The 14551-nt window shown below is 50.3% G+C and overlaps 6 protein-coding genes across 6 annotated transcripts; 3 read left to right on the top strand and 3 right to left on the bottom strand.

Moving 5' to 3' along the window:
- Positions 1 to 75: 75 nt before the first annotated feature.
- Positions 76 to 3632, bottom strand: BO85DRAFT_407930 (uncharacterized protein; the record flags this gene model as incomplete). Its single annotated transcript, XM_025657381.1, has 16 exons — positions 76 to 253; positions 310 to 855; positions 920 to 991; positions 1044 to 1184; positions 1232 to 1373; positions 1427 to 1495; positions 1562 to 1675; positions 1722 to 1843; positions 1895 to 1967; positions 2019 to 2041; positions 2089 to 2347; positions 2396 to 2631; positions 2684 to 3182; positions 3244 to 3319; positions 3380 to 3415; positions 3491 to 3632. 16 exons carry the CDS (start codon positions 3630 to 3632, stop codon positions 191 to 193), a joined length of 2613 nt encoding a protein of 870 aa, XP_025510418.1. The 3' UTR covers positions 76 to 190.
- Positions 3633 to 3955: 323 nt separating this feature from the next.
- BO85DRAFT_507366 (flavin-containing monooxygenase) lies at positions 3956 to 6011 on the top strand (the record flags this gene model as incomplete). Its single annotated transcript, XM_025664402.1, has 3 exons — positions 3956 to 4250; positions 4310 to 4718; positions 4779 to 6011. 3 exons carry the CDS (start codon positions 3956 to 3958, stop codon positions 6001 to 6003), a joined length of 1929 nt encoding a protein of 642 aa, XP_025510419.1. The 3' UTR covers positions 6004 to 6011.
- Positions 6012 to 6630: 619 nt separating this feature from the next.
- BO85DRAFT_507371 (putative glycerol dehydrogenase (GCY1)) lies at positions 6631 to 7931 on the bottom strand (the record flags this gene model as incomplete). Its single annotated transcript, XM_025664403.1, has 7 exons — positions 6631 to 6920; positions 6990 to 7287; positions 7352 to 7381; positions 7442 to 7599; positions 7663 to 7670; positions 7725 to 7809; positions 7871 to 7931. 7 exons carry the CDS (start codon positions 7929 to 7931, stop codon positions 6631 to 6633), a joined length of 930 nt encoding a protein of 309 aa, XP_025510420.1.
- Positions 7932 to 8612: 681 nt separating this feature from the next.
- Positions 8613 to 9050, top strand: BO85DRAFT_507373 (gluconokinase; the record flags this gene model as incomplete). Its single annotated transcript, XM_025664404.1, has 1 exon — positions 8613 to 9050. The coding sequence occupies one exon, from the start codon at positions 8613 to 8615 to the stop codon at positions 9048 to 9050; it is 438 nt and encodes a 145-aa protein (XP_025510421.1).
- A 312-nt stretch (positions 9051 to 9362) lies between these two features.
- Positions 9363 to 10913, bottom strand: BO85DRAFT_507374 (putative isomerase YbhE; the record flags this gene model as incomplete). Its single annotated transcript, XM_025664405.1, has 4 exons — positions 9363 to 10093; positions 10158 to 10476; positions 10536 to 10576; positions 10640 to 10913. 4 exons carry the CDS (start codon positions 10911 to 10913, stop codon positions 9567 to 9569), a joined length of 1161 nt encoding a protein of 386 aa, XP_025510422.1. The 3' UTR covers positions 9363 to 9566.
- Positions 10914 to 12123: 1210 nt separating this feature from the next.
- BO85DRAFT_463895 (sugar porter family MFS transporter) lies at positions 12124 to 13784 on the top strand (the record flags this gene model as incomplete). Its single annotated transcript, XM_025661949.1, has 2 exons — positions 12124 to 12588; positions 12648 to 13784. The coding sequence occupies 2 exons, from the start codon at positions 12124 to 12126 to the stop codon at positions 13782 to 13784; spliced, it is 1602 nt and encodes a 533-aa protein (XP_025510423.1).
- Between the last annotated feature and the right edge of the window lie 767 nt (positions 13785 to 14551).

The raw sequence follows: 14551 nt of genomic DNA on the forward strand, positions 1-14551 counted from the left end.
CCTAAAGGATACCTTTCATTTATCATGGTAAGTCAAGACAATACGAGCATCGTACCACACTTGTTAAGAACATAGTTGTTTGGAACGAAATTTGATTCCATTACTAGAGCATGCCAAATGGTTGCAGTGGTCCGGCCTCCCGACGGAGGAAAGTTAGAGAGACTCGGCTCCGAAGTCATCATATATCTGCCTACTCCACTGGAATGCCTCCCAATATATCCTGCAGTAGCATTGGATCCCAAAAGTCTTGTAACTGTGTGGTATGTGTCAGTTCGAACAATGGGCATACGCTAGGATAATGATGCTCACAAGTTCGTTTGTCGAGTCGGGGGTCACCATAGGAAGGGATGAGCCTGGGATCATGATATTATCTCCCATTCCCAGCTCACCTTGAGGGGCTCTGTGAATTTGCCCATGCGGCGATGCGTTTAAGACATCAAAGCTCTCATGAGAATCGGTCGGCGTCTCAGCAAGCTGAATAGTGCGGATAGTCGGACGACCTTGACCAGCCCGTTCAATCAACCTGGTCCGCCAGCCGAGCAGCTCGACATCCTCACTATCCTCTCTGTCTTCTCGACTAATTTCCTGCCTGTCCGGATCGCCCTGGTCTCGCAGCGAGTCAGCCTGTTGGGCGGCGGTAGACGCTGTGGCAATTTTGGACGATGCCCGAGCGCGCAGTTTCGAAAGCCACTGCAGATTACGGCAGTATCTCGGTGTGTTGGCGCCGTGCTGAACCAAAGAAGTGAATAGATTGATCGCGGCATCAACCTGCGTAAGAGCAAAAGTAGCCATTGAATTCTTGGGATCGCGCAACACCAATGTCCCTAAGCAGAGAGCCGAACCAAACACGTGATACTATTGTGCCATACACCATCAGATATTATGGTCTCTCATTGACAAAGGAAATGGATTCTCCTACCCAGAAATTCCATTGTCTGGTGCTGACCGCGGGAAAGCGGGTATGAATGTCGTCAACAATTGCAATGATAATCTACCAATGTTAAGCAAAGATCATTATTGGACAGCCTAAAGGATGGCCTTACCCCGCAACGCTCGATCACTGTGAGAAATGAGGGCACATATATGGATTTTGTACGTTCGTTGATGTCGTAGAGCGCCTTGGCATAGTAAGGCCGATGTAGATTGATTATCGTCTCCGATATGTTAAGTGCAAGATTACTTTGCTGATTCAATCAACAGACGCACGAATGGACGGGATAGGCAGACAAACTTGGAAGGATATGGTCATTGACCTCCGGGATGGTTCTGGTGATGCTTCGATTGCCGCCTGAACGTGGGGATACCGAGAGGGCATGGACAGGAACGCTGCTCGACAACGAAGAGAGAAGGGAAGGTTGCGCTCAAAGTCCGCCCTCGGTAGGGTTAGCATGTGAATATATTGCAATTGTCGAACAGGAGGACATACAACCTAATGTCTAGATCGGTGACAGCAGAGTACGGTGGTTTCCGTACTTTCATGGCAATATGGAGAATTCTTCAGCCTCATTAGCTCCGAAGCAATAACAAACAAAGCAGGGTTGGGTAGCAATGAAGTACACACTCGGAAGAAAGCTGAGATAGCTCGAATCGTAGTCTCGAATAGCTCTTCTCCTGGCTTACATGGAGCGGCTCGGCAGGGAATTCGACGTCGCAATGCTCAGGATTAATCGCGCACCTGACCGACATCAGAACTGCAATAAGCCTACAGGCGGTATCCTTACGGCCTCGAAAAGCAATGAGCCTGAAAGGTATCGGCAGCATTCAGCTCCCAGAAGACCTTGCGTCTTTCCTCAATCACATCTTGAGAGAGGTTCCAGCGCGCACCGTCCCGGTGCATACCCATCTACAGATGGACCCATTAGATGCTGTCGTCACTTCAAGGAGCCATGCTTACCGCTTGGACTAATCGCATGACCAGTCCCCACAGAGGCCAGGAATTGTCACCTCTTCCGCCTTTATCCAGTTGTCTACCCCACTTGTTAGCCTGAAGAAATTACGCAACGAAGGAGTTCCTATACAAATGCAGATGCGCCATCAAATGCTAACAAACATTAGTAGCTGATCGGGCGCGATTAACTAAAGACTTACTAAGGTCTGGAGACCGGCTACCATGTTATTTGAGAGGAAGCGTCCTTTGACCAGAGCCAGCTCAGAGAGGTGTAGCCAGTCTTCGGTAGATGGATCGTAGTTGGGCATCTCAATATTGAACATGGTGCCTTGAGCCAGGATGATAAAAACGAGTGCAATCTCCTGTGGATTGACTTGTGGGGATAAAGACATTCCACTTGAATTTGCGTAGACTCGGTCAAATGTCTTATCGAAAGTGGCTCTGGGAGCCACATCATGACTAAACCTTTGTCAGGGCCATCTTTGGTACTGGGTCTCCGACACTCACTGCCAAGCACAGTAGCGATAGTACGACGCAACCAATGTCTCCGCCTCCTCTCTTGGCGGCAGGCGGGAGAGCAGTTCGCGAGTACTGATATGGGAGGCTGCAGCGTTGAAAGGAAAGGCGATGGGAGCAGTACCGGGAGTTAACCGACCAGGCTGAGATCGAATCGGTTCTTGGATTATTTTGGGGGAAGGAGCGCGAGTAACCGGCGGACTGTCTGATATGTCTTGTGTTTCGGACTACCATTTATACTCTTAGCGGACTGAGTGCTGTTCCAGTAAGGAGACGTACTTCTTTCAACCATTCACTGCCCGCAGTCGGACCCAAGTATTTTGACCGACCTCCCTTGCCCAACATCAATGTGCCGTAGGAGCCGCTTTGTTCACCCGCCCCGAGAGGCTGTGCGGCGGAGTTGTGGAGGCCACTATCCTTGCCTGAATCACCTTGGCCAGCCAGAGGATTTCGGCTTGTGGGAACCGAAGGAGAGTTCTGTAAGGAGTCTGACTGTAGCACATGGGCGAGGAGGGCGAGTTGTTCATCCCGTCTGCCGCTATGCTGCGGCGGCAGGTTCCGACCCGGATCGTCCGCGGAGCCCTGCGCAGCGACGATAGCTTGGCCATGATTGTGATGCTGGGAGAAGTCATGTTGGGGTAGCAATTCCCACCGTTTTCTGTGGTGAGGGCCAGATTCATGGGTCGCAGGTGAACGGCGAGTAATTCCGTCCGGGGATTGCGAGGGCTGATCATGCCCGGCAGTCTGGCGCGGTCTTTGGTGCACCTCAGACTCTCTGCTATGATACTGACTCAGCTGGTGACAGACATGAACGCAGAGATAACGAGAGAAACACACACCGTGACGGTGCTTGGTCGGTTATCCCCGGATTACAGAATGGGGCTCGGCGTCGACGGACACAGTTGGAGCATGGCACTGCAATCTTCTTTCAGTCGGGAGAAACACTCCAGACGCCAGGTTAGCTTGTTTACTGACCCTGCCGGTCGCATTTCATTTTCAGCCGGCGACATTCTGACAGCCCTAGCGTTAGCCATTGCATGACCGCTTCTGGAGTAGCCCATACTGCAGGGATTGGATGGCACCAACCTGCGCAGCTGAGAGAGGGCCGTTGTCTCCTTTGTTTTTTGGGCGGCCCCTGCGTGTCCCCGGCCTCGTTATTCCGGCGCGGAGAACCAGCGCCTCTGCCTGACGCGTGGGAGAGGTCCGATCCTGACTGGTTGACCATCATGCCATGGGAATCGGACGATATGATGGAGGAAATTGGAGTGGATGGGTCAAAGAGTGCGCCCGGAGTCAATTCATCCAGAGAGACAGGCCAAAGTCGTCGGCATCGGGTGGACGGGCTTGATTATGTCCGGTCATGTGACCAGAACTATATCCGAGGCCCCAATCACCCGTTTATCTCCGGTCACCTGGATGGAAGCATGCAGCAGAGCTGTCTATTGAAAAAGGGCACGAGGGTAGCTGCAGCGACATGTAGAGAAAGATGGACAGGATGCTTATCTTGTCAACGTCTGGTACATCTCCAAGGTTCTCTTTACATCGATCGCAATGGCTGTCACCATGCATGATTCTGTCCTCGACAGCAGCAAAGCCAACATGACCGATATCAAGGCCGAAGCCGTAGTTAAGGAGCTGGAATGCCATTCCTCAAAGCCTCCGGTCGACGACAACTTTATGTACGACTTCAAATATAATCATGCCTTGCCCAGTTCTGATATTTTGGGGATCGAAGTTCCCACGGACTGCGATGCCCAAAGGGAAGCCGAAGACATCGTGGCGCGGCTGTCGCAGACCATGGGAGCTGGGGATGCTCAGGCATTTGCTGAGATGTTCCTTCCATATGGTGAGCTTTACTTTTACGAGCGCGTGCAGGCATCCCTTAACATGTCCTTCCTGGTACAGGAGTTTGGCGGGACAAGTTGTCCTTCACCTGGGATTACCGCACTTTCAATTTTCACCCGGCAATCTTCAAGGCTGCCACGGACCTTTTCCCTAAAACGCAAGCTACCAACTTCAAATTCCTTACCCCGGCTCCGACTATTTCCCGGCCCTATCCGGACTTTGCTCAGCTGCAATTCGTCATGTCCTTTGAGACTGAAGTCGTGCTTTCTTCAGCCGTTATCAATGCGGTCTTCACTCGGGAGGGGTGGAAGATTTACACGATGCACACGGTTGCAGAGAAGCTGAAACAATTTCCTGAAGTTCCTCCTTCCGACGGGCATATGACGGGCCCCGTCAGCTGGGAGAAGCAAAGAGCTGCGGAAATCGACGCTGCCAACCCCGACATCCTGATCATTGGTGGAGGCCAGAAGTTAGTCTGTTTCTTCCATATCTTGTTTCACAAAGACTGACTCTATTTTCTCATGAATAGTGGCCTCGCGCTAGCTGCCAGATGTAAGGCACTTGGTATGGATAGTCTCATCATTGAGCGCAGCGAAGAGGTTGGCGATGTCTGGAAGAAGCGTTACGAGTACCTATCGCTTCACTTCCCCCACTGGGCTGATGATTTGCCTTACTTTCCATACCCCAAGCTTTGGCCCACGTACACACCCGCTCAGAAGCAAGGAATGTACATGAAATGGTATGCGGAGGCATTGGAGTTGAATGTTTGGACCAAATCGGAGGTCGTGAAGGCAGAGCAAGACGACCAGCATAACTGGACGGTCGTGATTAACAAAGAAGGCCACGAAACCAGACAACTGCACCCCAAGCAGGTCATCATGGCTACCTCCCTTTGCGGCGTTCCCATGACCCCGGATATTCCCGGGATGGCCGATTTCAAGGGTGGTGTTATCCGCCACTCAACGGCCCACGACAGTGCGCGTGAGTTTGTGGGTAAGAAGGTCTGTGTCGTTGGTACCTCATCCTCTGGCTTCGATACAGCCTTCGATTGTTCGCGTCGGGGCATCGATGTTACACTTCTTCAGCGGTCCCCAACCTACATCATGTCTCTGACCCATTCCGTCCCGCGCACAATCGGTAATTATGGTCCTGACGCCGAAGGCAACCGGCCTAGCCATGAGGAACAAGACCGTCTTTTCTTTGCCACCCCTACTGGGCCTGGAGAAGAACTCGCCAGGCGTAATGCTAAGGTGTTGGAAGACCTTGACCGGCCTCTTCTGGATGCACTCCATGCTCGTGGTCTCCGGACCTGGCGTGGTCAGCGCGGCACGGGCGGTTCCACCCTCGGCCAGACCCGCAACGGTGGCTTCTATTTCGATGCCGGTGCGTGTGAGCACATCATCAATGGCAAGATCAAGGTGGAGCCAGGATACATTGAGCGGTTCACGGAGGACAAGGTAATCCTCAACGATGGGCGTGAGCGCCAATTCGACCTGATTGTCTTCGCAACTGGCTTCTCCAACACCATTGACTCGATCCGTGCCACTCTAGGTGACAAGATCGCCGACCAGTGCGGTCCCATCTGGGGTATTGATGAGGAGGGCGAGTTCAAAACTGCGTACCGGGAGACTGGAGTGCCCAACCTCTGGCTCATGGTCGGCTATCTCCCCTACACCCGTTTCCATTCCAAACTGCTTGCTATGCGCATAAAGGCTCTGATGGAAGGTATATCTCCGGCTCCATACAAGGACTAGACCTTAGCTTCTCTCCACCCAAAGACCTCATAGACAATACAACTACAATAAATATGGCTTTCTGAAAGCGCCTGTATGGTTGTTTGCTTTGAATATTATTGCGTGGGTAGAATTTAGCTAACCTCACCTCAAGGGAAGGGAAGATGTACGTCTCGTGGCCTGTCTAGCCTAGAGTACCTGAATTCAACACATCCATCCTTTCCGATAACAACATTCCAAAGATTTCATTTTACGGAACCGTAATAAATTCTCATAAATGTTTCATCTGCAGCATGTATTCCAAGGTGAAATAGTAAAGTCACATTATAACCTGGAGGCCTTTGTGAAACATCGGGCCAGAAGGACAAACCAAAGGTTTACGTGTAACTGGGGAACAAACGGAGAAAACAAGATTTGTGGATAGTGTAGGCCAAGGGTTCGTCATTAGGCTAGACTCAGGTCGGTCCAGCCCATAGTGGCACATTCAATGCTGAATTTAGGAAATATAGTATAGCCTTACTCATGAATGGCGGTCTTAATTTGAAAAGAATACTAGCTTCATAGAATTCGTGACAGAGTCTACTCAGCATTCACTTCCTAGTTTTCATGGATTGAAACCTTCTATAATCACATAGAGCTATATGAGCTTTACTGCGACTTCACCGGACCGTACCAGTCCGCGAAGCCCAGATCAAATCCCCACAGTGGCGTATTCAAGCGTTTCACCTTGCCCGCAGCCGCCATTCCGTCCAGCACATACAGATCCTCTTTAGATAGTGAAATAACCTCTCGGTTGCTAGCAATGCGCTTCTCACTCACCGATTTCGGAAGAACAACCACGCCTTTATTGATGTGGTAGCTGATGAGGATCGTGGCGGCGGAGACCCCATTCTTGTCCGCAATCTGTTGGATCTCAGGATCTGACATGATAGGAGCCCCTAGCAAAAGAAGTTATTTGCACATGGCTTTTGTGTGACACGAGAATAAGAGCTAGATGAATTACTCACCGGTAGAACCTAGAGGGGAATATGCTTCGAGGAGTATACCAAGCCTGTCGCAATACTCTCGGAGTTCATGTTGAGGGAGGAAAGGATGCAGCTCAACTTGGTTTACAGCCGGCACAACGGTCCATGTCTTGCGGAGCTCCTCCAAATAGGGAATGGACCAGTTGGCGAGCCCAATCGCCTTGACCATACCAGCTTTGTAAACCTCCTCCATCTGGCGCCAGGTCTCATTCTGATCCCACGATCGGTCCACCGAGCGGGTGCCATCCGGGTTTACCGGCAGAAGCTCGCTCGTCTCATTCTACATGGAGAAGGTTAGTCGCGCAGGGCTCTGGGGCGGAATGCTGGGAATGTGAACTGCTCACTGGAACCAGCCGAACGGGCCAATGAATAAGCTGATGGAATACTTCGTCAGACCAGATGCTAGGCCGCATACAAAATGACAGTGCACTTACGTAAAGATCAAGATAGTCGGTGCCCAGGCTATCCAGGGTCTTCTGTAGACCCTCCTTGACATTTGGGTGATGTGTGTTCCAAAGCTTACTGGTGATGAATATGTCCTTGCGGGGCACGCCGCTATCCTTAATTCCCTGGCCGACCTCGGCTTCGTTACCTGAATTATGCGTTATTATAACTGTGGCTTGGGAAGATAACCCACCGACATAGAAGAGCTCACCGTAGATTCTTCTGTTCGTTAGCCAGCACTCGATGATGAGAGGGACAGCAGGGCTCACTCACAATGCCGCATCAATGTGCCGATATCCATTTTTGAGGGCGAAGGCCACTGCCTTTGCGACCTCTCCTGGCTCGGATTTCCAGGTTCCTGGGCATATCGTCTATGTTATTGAGGGCGCAGCAACGTCATCAGGATAAATGCCACTCACCGAGGCCGACAGCTGGAATGAGGGCGCCCGTATTGAGCTTGAAGTGAGTGGGGGGAGCCATGTTGCTGTTGTTCTCTGAAGACGTAGAATGGTACATGCAGTTGTCCAGCAGGGGAGGCCAATAAAAATGGTTTTCAGCCTAACAGACATAACAAACTGGAACGGGGATGTATATGAGTTTGACAGGAGATTTACTTTAGGCCATAGGATCGGAGTTGTGACGCACCGGGGATAAATGGTGTTGGTGGGACCCCGTCATCGGACATAGAATCTTGACCTCGGTTGAATGGGAGTCTGCCCGGCTCACCATTCCGCTAGGATAACCTCCGGTCGCTAAGCGGCGAAAAGCCAAAAATAAACCCGATAGGACATCCGGAAGTCTATACTCACTGTTTTTTCAAATACAATACTATGGACCAACACCGAAGAAAGGGTCACTGACACATCTGAACTATGCGATTGAGTGCCAATCATGCCGCTCGCACTGAACGCCTAGTCGTCCTTGATCCCATGCGAGCTCCCGGAGGAACACGGTTGCAACATACTTGGGTTGTTACTGGTCCTGCCGGGTCTGGGAAGACAACAATATGTGAATATTTGCGACACTCGCTGGGTGTACCGTTCCTCGAAGTAGATGACATAGGTTGGTAACTGTCCATGAAGGATGGACTTTGAATCAGGATAGGCAAATAAGCTGACTTTTGACACACATCAGTACCATCCTGGAACTAACAAAGATAAAATGAGGAACGGAGTACCTCTTGCGGATGAAGATCGCTGGGACTGGCTTATTGCTCTGCGCGAGGCCACCCTTCAGGCCCTGTCCCCTAGCCAACGCAACAACTTTCATCCCCCAAACTCGGTGATCGTTTCCTGTTCCGCCTTGAAAGAGAAGTACCGCGAGGTCATGCGCATCGCTGCGTACGGCTCGTCGCAGATCAAAATCCACTTTATTTACCTTAAGGTAAGTGAGGTGACACTTATGCAACGTGTGAATCTGCGAGAGGGCCACTACATGAAGAGCAATATGGTGCGTTCCCAGCTGCAAGCCCTGGAGGAGCCACAGAAGAGCGAGTGGGATGTCACTACCATCACTGTTGAAGGATCAGCGGAGCAGGTGCAGCGCCATGTGTTGTCTCTTGTATGCTCGGGTATTACCAAAGGCAGCCAATTTGTTTGAAACGTTGGTATGACGTTGAACATGAGAAACGGCTAGCTTTAGAGATGTCTTCAGAACATGAACCATCCAGTAGATTTTGTTAATTTGATTGCGAGGAATGTGCTCGGATTGTCTTTTGTCTATTCTGGAATTCGCAACCGTAATTACCTGTCGAATATTAGCTTCTTTCCACTCATCAGACTCATAGCCTTGAAAAAAGCTTGATGTACATGAAACAAAAGGTTGCAGAGGCATTCGATCCAACATTTTAGCAACTGAAAGCCTAACATTGACATATGACAACATTGCACTCAAGGCATGGACAGCCCCTCCCTACCTCTTAAGGTTATATAGAGAAGGAAAATTTGAATGTTAAACTCAAATATATCTCTTCTGGGGAGGTCACTGGTTGGGGGTAGGGGTTGGGTTTTAGAATCATCTAGTGCTCTTCCTTCCATTCTACAAAGGCAATATGAAAAATTCAACTCAATCTCAAGTATACGTGTCCATGCGCTCCCCCGGTCTATGTAGACCCTCTTACAACCAAATGGCATGCTTTATCCCGTTTTCTAGCCCCTCCTTCAGGGCAGCCATCAAAGTCCACTTGTCCCCCTTTTCCCCGTTGATTTCATAGACCTCCACGCCACCCCCTTCTTGTCCGACTACAACGGCATACCTGCCGTCGTCACTGAGCCGCATGCCACGGATGACATCAACGCCTGTCCGTACGTGCTTGATGTCGTTGACCTTCCGGCCGTCCTCGGAGAGCAGGATAATAGCGATCGCATCTCCCGGAGGTAGATCGCGAGGCACACTGCGGAGGTATGGTTCACGCTGCGCGATGTGCCTCTCCCAGCGATTGCTGGCATATATAACGTTAGGAATGGAGGGATGAAGACTGATTTCGGCAGAATCCATCATGCCTTGATGATCAGGGTGAACCTCCGGAGGGATTATACTCGGTGCGAAGCCACCAATCGGGGGTATGCCCTCTGCAGGGGCAGCTGATACATCGAAGGCGATGACAGTGTGCGAGAGCTCTCCAATAACGTACATAATTGTCTCTAGCAATTAAAGTCAGCTAGCTCCGGAACATGGGATCTCCGTGTTGAGGCTAAGAGAACATACCATTGGGAGTCAATACGGCATGTCGAGCGCCTGTTCCGGGAGGGCACTGTAGCCAGCCGCAGACTTCAAGATGCTGAGCGCCGTCGCGCCGAAGTATCCAAACCCTATCAGATCCCAGATCCGGGGCGTATATTATTCCTCGGCTGTCTTCCAATATTTGATGCACATGGCATTGTTGCTGACGGGCCTTGTTAGGACCGTGTCCAATCGACTGATAGGGAAATTCCGGTAGAATCTCCGCTCGCGGAACATTTTGAAGCAGTATCTTGCCATTGTCTGTTCTGGAAATGGGATAGAGGGCAACAGATCCTCCCAGATACTACATGGAGTGAAATGTTAGTAGATGTGTCGAAACGGGAGGACCTGATGTCAACTAACAGTTCCAAGAGCTAGTGCAGTATTATCATGCAACTTGACGACTAGTGAGACCAAATTGTCACTAATAAGAACCATATGGTAAACCGAGTGATGTATCTACCTACAGTGACCAGGCGCTCCCAGAGTTGGCAACTGGCTGGTAATTGTGTAATCCTTTTTCAGGTGATCTATCTCGAAGGTATACAAAAGACCCGACTCGTTCCCCTCGGATAGGCCGACAAGTTGAACCAGGCCCCTTTGCGATGACGATAGCTCGACCCAGGAAGCATTGAAGGGGGCTGCATAATTAGCAAGGATGCTCAACTTTCCTCTCTTCTGGTCGAATTCGAGCGTGGTGAAGTCGGCTCTGTCGCCTGCCAATAGGAGTCTGTACTGCATAACGGCTCAAGGGGACAGAGAGAGAACTGATAAGGTCCACTAGGGGTCATCAAGATGAGATAGTAGAAGCTCAGTTCCTCATGCACAATGGTATCGAGGCCTATACTTACGTTGACGGCCTAACATCACGTGAATCGGCCGAGGGGGTTGGAACCGGGGCGCATATCCGAACCCCTTTTCTGCAGTGATTAAGTCCGATGTCTGTCACCCGACTCCGTGCCATGTTACAACGTTCCCGGACCCCGACGTGGAGAGACATGAACGGATGAGTGGAGGCCGGTGGTAGAAACAAAGACTTTGATGGGGTACCTCGGAGCATCCCGGCTTGCACAGGCAGCCTTCCCCAGAAACAATAATGCCCTCGAGACGTGTGGGGACCCCGCAAAAGCCGTAGAAGGGTCACAACGGTTACATATTCCTAAATTCGCATGTCCTGACGTATGTAGTATAGGAGCGATTGTTAGTTACAATGCCAAGCAAAAAAAGTTTTTGTTGGATCTAGTCTTATGAGAGGCCCAACATGTGGTGCATTACTGGTTCATTCCACCTGTCATTTGGTATCCGGGTTGATAAGCCCGGTTGCTGTTCGGTCGTGAATATAGCCGGGGTGTTGCACCAAGAATGTCCGGGGCGAACAGATATTTGAATCAAAGAAATCGTTGACCACGACCAATCTGAGCGCTCTAGATATTTGATAGACAAGCTATTGACATGGCCCATTTTCTAAAAGCCTCTTTTCCTCACTACACCCCTAGCGGTGTCTTCGGTGACGGAGACCATGTGGCTCTGGAAATCATCGTATTTTCAGCCATCTAGCAGAACTCATCAAGGCACTTCATTGTAGACAGAATGCCTATAATCCACACGTCTCCGGCCACCCGGCTTATGGAGAGACGAGTAAGTGCGTTATTCGCCCAATGACTGACCGACACGACACGGGACTAATAATCATGGTAAGTAGCCGGAGGTCAGGTCAAGAGAGATGTCCGATGCGCCTTTCATTTTCGTAATCCCTGTACGCCACTCGAGTAGATGTGATTGGTGCGCTTATACCTTCTGGCCGTCTGGGGGGATGTGTTTAGAGCCGGCCGGGGTAACTCCAGTCAAATATCCCCTGCCCCACGGGCTACTTAAGTGCTCAGCCCTGCGTCCTCAATCAGGTAAATACATGGAGAGACGGTCAAGAGTTATAACTCGCTCAAGATTTTCAATGCATCAAAAGACGAAAGAGGATGATACTACGGTGGAGCATGATGAGAGGGGTGTTGAAGCGCTGGATATGATGCCTTCATATGGACCGGATGGCGTCAGAGGGCTTTTCAGCTCGGGGTATGTTCTTGGAGCCGCCTGCCTTGCTTCTCTTGGGGGTTTCAGCTTTGGGTATGACCAAGGAGTTATATCAGTCATCAATGTCATGCCGCAATTTCATGCGGCTATCCCGCAGGCGGAGAGTGAATTTGGCAAAGGGTTCATGACAGGCATGCTGCTCCTGGGGGCATTTGTGGGTTGTATCTTCATGCCTTATCTTGCCGACAAGGTCTCCAGGAAGTGGGCCCTGACGGTGGTCGTTATCATTTTTGACATCGGAGCCATTATCCAGACCTCGGCCCAAAGTTACGGCATGCTGGTTGCTGGAAGAGCAATTGGTGGTATCGGGGTTGGTACACTGGCTATGGTAGAGATGAATCTCCTGTCCCATGCAAAACAGCTTGCTAACATATCTGGCAACACCAGGGCGCACCACTTTACATCTCAGAAATTTCACCACCAAACCTGCGAGGAACCCTATTAGTGCTCGAATCCATTTGCCTCGTGTCCGGGTCAGTCATAGCTTATTGGATAACGTTCGGCATGAGATTAGTAAACAGTGAAGCTTCATTCCGTGTGCCCTTTGGCTTGCAGATGGTCAGCGCAACTCTTGTTGGAATCGGTATCCATTTCTTCCCATACTCACCACGGTGGCTGGCGCTCGTTGATCGGCCGGAGGATTGTCTCAAGAGTCTGAGTCGGCTGCGCGGCCTTCCATTGAGCGATCAGAAAGTCCAGGCTGAGTTCAACGCAATAATCAGTGAGGTTAGAGCCCAGAAACTCATTGAAAAGCAACAACGCCCGGGAGTGACTGGCATCAAGCGAGAGGCCCTGATATGGATGGATCTATTCAAGCCGCAGACCTGGAAGAGGACAGCAGTCGGCGTGGGTGTAGGATTTTTCCAACAATTCTCGGGTGTAAATGCCTTCATATACTACGCGCCGACACTCTTCACTTCAATCGGCCAGAAGGGCGAGATGTCCTTGATCTTGTCGGGTGTATTCAATTCCCTTCAGCTTCTCACTGTCCTAGTCTGTTTCTTCACCATCGACAAAGTTGGTCGGCGACCCCTGGCTATACTAGGAGGTTTCCTTATGGGAGCCTGCTATGTCGTCATTGCTGTGCTAATGGCTCTTTATGGGCCCAATTGGGCTAACCCATCGGCTGGTTGGGCCTGTGTGGCGATGGCCTTCCTGTACATTCTTGTCTACGGGAATACATACTCACCTCTCGGCTGGGCCCTGCCCTCGGAGGTCTTCCCAAATGTACTCCGTTCTAAAGGGGTCGCGTTGTCAACTTGTGTCAATTGGCTGTCCAATTTCATTGTTGGAATCGTGACTCCGGCAATGATGGCTCATATTGGTTATGGCACATACGTTTTCTTTGCGGCATGCTGTGTTCTTGCAGGAACGTGGGCCTTGTTCTTGGTACCCGAGACGACCGGCAGGACGCTAGAGGAAATTGATGAGGTTTTTGGGAAGGTTAGCAAACAAGCACACAGCGAGATTACCGGAGAAACTACTTCAGAAGTGGTTAGAGAGGCAAATCGAGTCGACGTTTGACTAGCAATAGTGGGACGTAGATCACGCGGGCTACGACTGATTTTCATGATAAAATATATAAAGTGGCATAGCTAGTTACGTCTAGATACCGCGTTCGAAGAAATTTTCTTGTTGCTTCCCTGTGCTATTGTCCTGTTCGACGAGTTTTTGTGGTGCCCTTCTGAGAATCCCTTTTGATTCTGGCCGAAAAGGACCATTTCCCCCCTCATTTATACTTTCTCTTCCCGTGTGATTTGGAGCCCATGAGGCAAACGGGACTTCTGATAAGCGGGCATATAAGATAATATCGGGCAGTTTGCACAGCGAGTAGAATGCTTGTCTTTGTGTAATTCGCACTGTCAGGACGAAAGGAACCACCAAACGAGGAAAAGTGATACTAGCTACTGTCCGAGAGGTGATCAATCACCAAGGTTAAGGATAACTATGTACTCCGTCCTCGAGACCACAACCAACAAACACGTCACTTGTGCAAGTATCTATTACGTAATCATATTGTGTTGTGGGGAAGATGATCTTATGTGTAATTATTCGAGACCCATCTTGGAAATCTGCCCTAGTTCGGGACAGAAATTAACCATTCAATGGACACTTAACACTCTTGATATGTTGGACGCCGTGCGAGAAAGCGTATGACATACATATATTCTCTTATAAATAGGTAATTAGTTGCAGACCGAAGTCATGCCTACCAGTGTGCCTGCATTGGCTCAATTATACTGGAAATTTATACGGAAAGATTGCAATACTCGGCACGGTAGAGTCCTAGG

Source organism: Aspergillus piperis, assembly GCF_003184755.1.
Source record: "Aspergillus piperis CBS 112811 unplaced genomic scaffold BO85scaffold_31, whole genome shotgun sequence".
In the NCBI taxonomy this organism is placed as follows: domain Eukaryota; kingdom Fungi; phylum Ascomycota; class Eurotiomycetes; order Eurotiales; family Aspergillaceae; genus Aspergillus; species Aspergillus piperis.